We start from the raw sequence: 2,773 nt of genomic DNA, 5'->3' as shown, positions 1-2,773 counted from the left end.
TAATTTACACACATCTGGCCAACTCCATAGGTATGTGGGTGTTCCCAAAAGAAGTTAGTTTAATCTTAATCTCGATGTAGTGCTAAATGCTGTCGGAGTGCACCGGAACGAACGCCCCGGTATGACGTTATTATGGCTGGCAAACAAGCCCAGGGGTCTCCCTGACATTTCAGTTATATCAATATGTGTACAGTGGTCCTAATTTGTTTTAATTGTATCCTGGTTTTAAACGTTGTTAATACGTTTTGGATGCATATTGTTCTATTATTTGTTCAGGCTGTTACATACAATTAGCCACCTATATTAGGCTATATTATATTAATATTTGTAAAGCGGTCCTAATTTTTTGTTTTAATTGTATCCTGGTTTTAAACGTTATTAATATGTTTTGGATGCATATTGGTATTCCTTCAGGCTGTTAAATACAATTAGCCTCTGTTGCCACCTGCTGGTAAGTAAATATTAAAATCAGCTAAAATTGACAACCGGTCCGCACATTTTTTTTAATGTATCTGCCGGTCCTTGGCACAATAAAGGTTGGGAACCCCTGAGGTAAAGGACTCTGAGTGTTTAGATAGTTAACTTAGTCTAATTTCTCAGTGGGTCTCAAACGGTTTGGTCACCATTTATGGAAACACATATTTCCATTTGAGGGGGTAGTGATTAGTAAAAAACATTAACTAGGTGAAAAAAGGTAAGATACACTTTTAAAACTTGTTGAGAGCTAAAACTAGTCTTTGCTTCTGCCTCAAAGAGGAGCAGGGGGGAGAGGAGGGATTGTTGTTGTAATACTCATTTTAGGAAATTTGAAATAATTTCCTGGCAGAACTTTTCACCTGTTCTTAGGTCCCAGACCTTTCCTTTAAAAAGAAATCCCTTGAGCATCATACTATATTTATGTCAGCCTAAGATTTTTAGACAATGGACATTTTAAGCACATAATAACTGGAAAAGAACAAGAAGATACCTCAAACAAAATCATTTTCAATACCTTTAGATTGCTCATCTAGGTCACAAGGCTGTGATTCATCCATTGAAGAGAAATTCAGATTCCCCAACTGCAGAATCCCTGATAGTATCTGTAATGCATTAAAGAGAAATTAAACTATATTACAAAGAAAAAAAGAACATTTAAAAAATGTAACTGAAAAAGATGATGATATAACACTGTACTTTAGCCCCACATTTAGCATGCATAAGCAGTTTATAAACAATGAATACATTGTGTGTATTCAACCACACCACAATGTAGTTGTTTGCAGAAATAATAATATAAATATGTGTTCATTTGATGGTTATAAGTGTTAACAAACACCCCACATTCATTTAACATTGAAAATTTCCTTTCTCTACTTAGAAATACATTAAAGTGTATTATTAACTAGCCAATAAGTGTTTCCTTTGAGAGTCCCTTACCCTGAATAACTGCCTCTGCCTCTCTGCTTTGATGCCCAGATGAACCATTGCCTCGACAGTCTCCTGAAAGGAATCCTCTATAAAAAATAACATGAAGAAAAGTTTGTTGTAAGAATCACTAAACATAAAGAATAAAAAGAAAAAAACATAATAAAAACATATGCAAAGACCAACCCTCGACTGTTTTTTCTGAATTTGGCAGCCACACAAAATGTTTGCCACATGACATCTTCCACTCCTTCCTCTGCTCATCTGTGGCCCCCTTCAGCATCTGGAAAACAATAAGCTCTTTGCATTTAATTCTATGATACATTGTGTTAACATTAAATAATCAAGTGCAGCCCTGTTAACTCACCTGATAGAAGATGTGGAAGTTCCTCTCATTAACCGGTTGGCAGGCCACCCTTGTCTTCTCCAGCAAGTACGTTTGTACAGACGCCCCCACTAACAGCTGACGCCTTCATATACAAAATAAAAAGTTGGAGAGATTAAACCTGAACCAATGCTATCTCACATGATGAAAAACAAAGTGCAGCATGGTCAGTTGTGAGCACCTGTCTAACTGGAGCTGGATGTACTTTCCAAAGCGACTGCTGTTGTTGTTCCTCAGAGTACAGGCATTGCCTACAGCAAGGGAAAAGTGTGGTTATTTTCACATTAAGAGTTACATTTCTGACCCCTCACCATTTTATCCCCTGTTTTTTTGTCTAAAAATGACTAATGGGAACAACAATTTATGAAATTGGTCCAGAAGTGGGCTGCAATTCCATTGTAAGTCAACTGAAGTGTTTGTTTTTGCTACTGACCCAGATTGTTATTATAAGTATCTGACAACATTACAGAGAAATAGTGGCACCAGGCCAAAGTGCTCAAGCTCAAAACTGGTCCAATTTAAAAAAAACTGTTGTGGCCCATTACTCACTTGGACACAAAAACATGGGTAAAAAGGGTTCAAGTTAAAAGAATATATATTTTCCTTTAATGTGACACCAGAGATCACTCACCAAAAGCCTCCATGATGGGGTTGGAGTCCAGCACCCTCCTCTCTATCCTCTCCACTGTGTCCTGACTGTTCAGCACAGAGGAGGCGGCAGCCACAGTGGCGTAATATTTCATCAGGCAACGAGACGTCCATGTCTATAAAGAAACAAATCACAGATCCACTTAGATTGTTTCTACTGATACTTTGATTCAAATTACTGCCATCACTTCGGAAGAAGGCTTCTGCTAGTAATTATTTTCCTTGAATTAATCACTAGACTAGTTAAAATGTCCATCGCTTGTTCCAATGGACCACTGTGTCATCTTCAAATTGTTTGTTGACAAACATAGCCTTCATTTCATGGCAGCACACTGC

General features: G+C 37.5%; 1 protein-coding gene across 1 annotated transcript; it reads right to left on the bottom strand.

The window, feature by feature from the left end:
• Nucleotides 1-991: 991 nt before the first annotated feature.
• Nucleotides 992-2,553, bottom strand: LOC104967250 (unconventional myosin-XIX-like; the record flags this gene model as incomplete). Its single annotated transcript, XM_010796670.1, has 6 exons — nucleotides 992-1,079; nucleotides 1,417-1,493; nucleotides 1,591-1,687; nucleotides 1,772-1,874; nucleotides 1,971-2,040; nucleotides 2,421-2,553. Coding segments are annotated over 6 exons (568 nt in total), but the record flags the coding sequence as incomplete, so codon positions are not given.
• Nucleotides 2,554-2,773: the final 220 nt, after the last annotated feature.

This window comes from Notothenia coriiceps, unplaced genomic scaffold (genome assembly GCF_000735185.1).
Source record: "Notothenia coriiceps isolate Sejong01 unplaced genomic scaffold, NC01 NC01_scaffold00002374, whole genome shotgun sequence".
Classification (NCBI taxonomy): domain Eukaryota; kingdom Metazoa; phylum Chordata; class Actinopteri; order Perciformes; family Nototheniidae; genus Notothenia; species Notothenia coriiceps.
The sequence above is the reverse complement of the archived record's forward strand: the minus strand, read 5'-3'. Positions and strand labels throughout refer to the sequence as shown.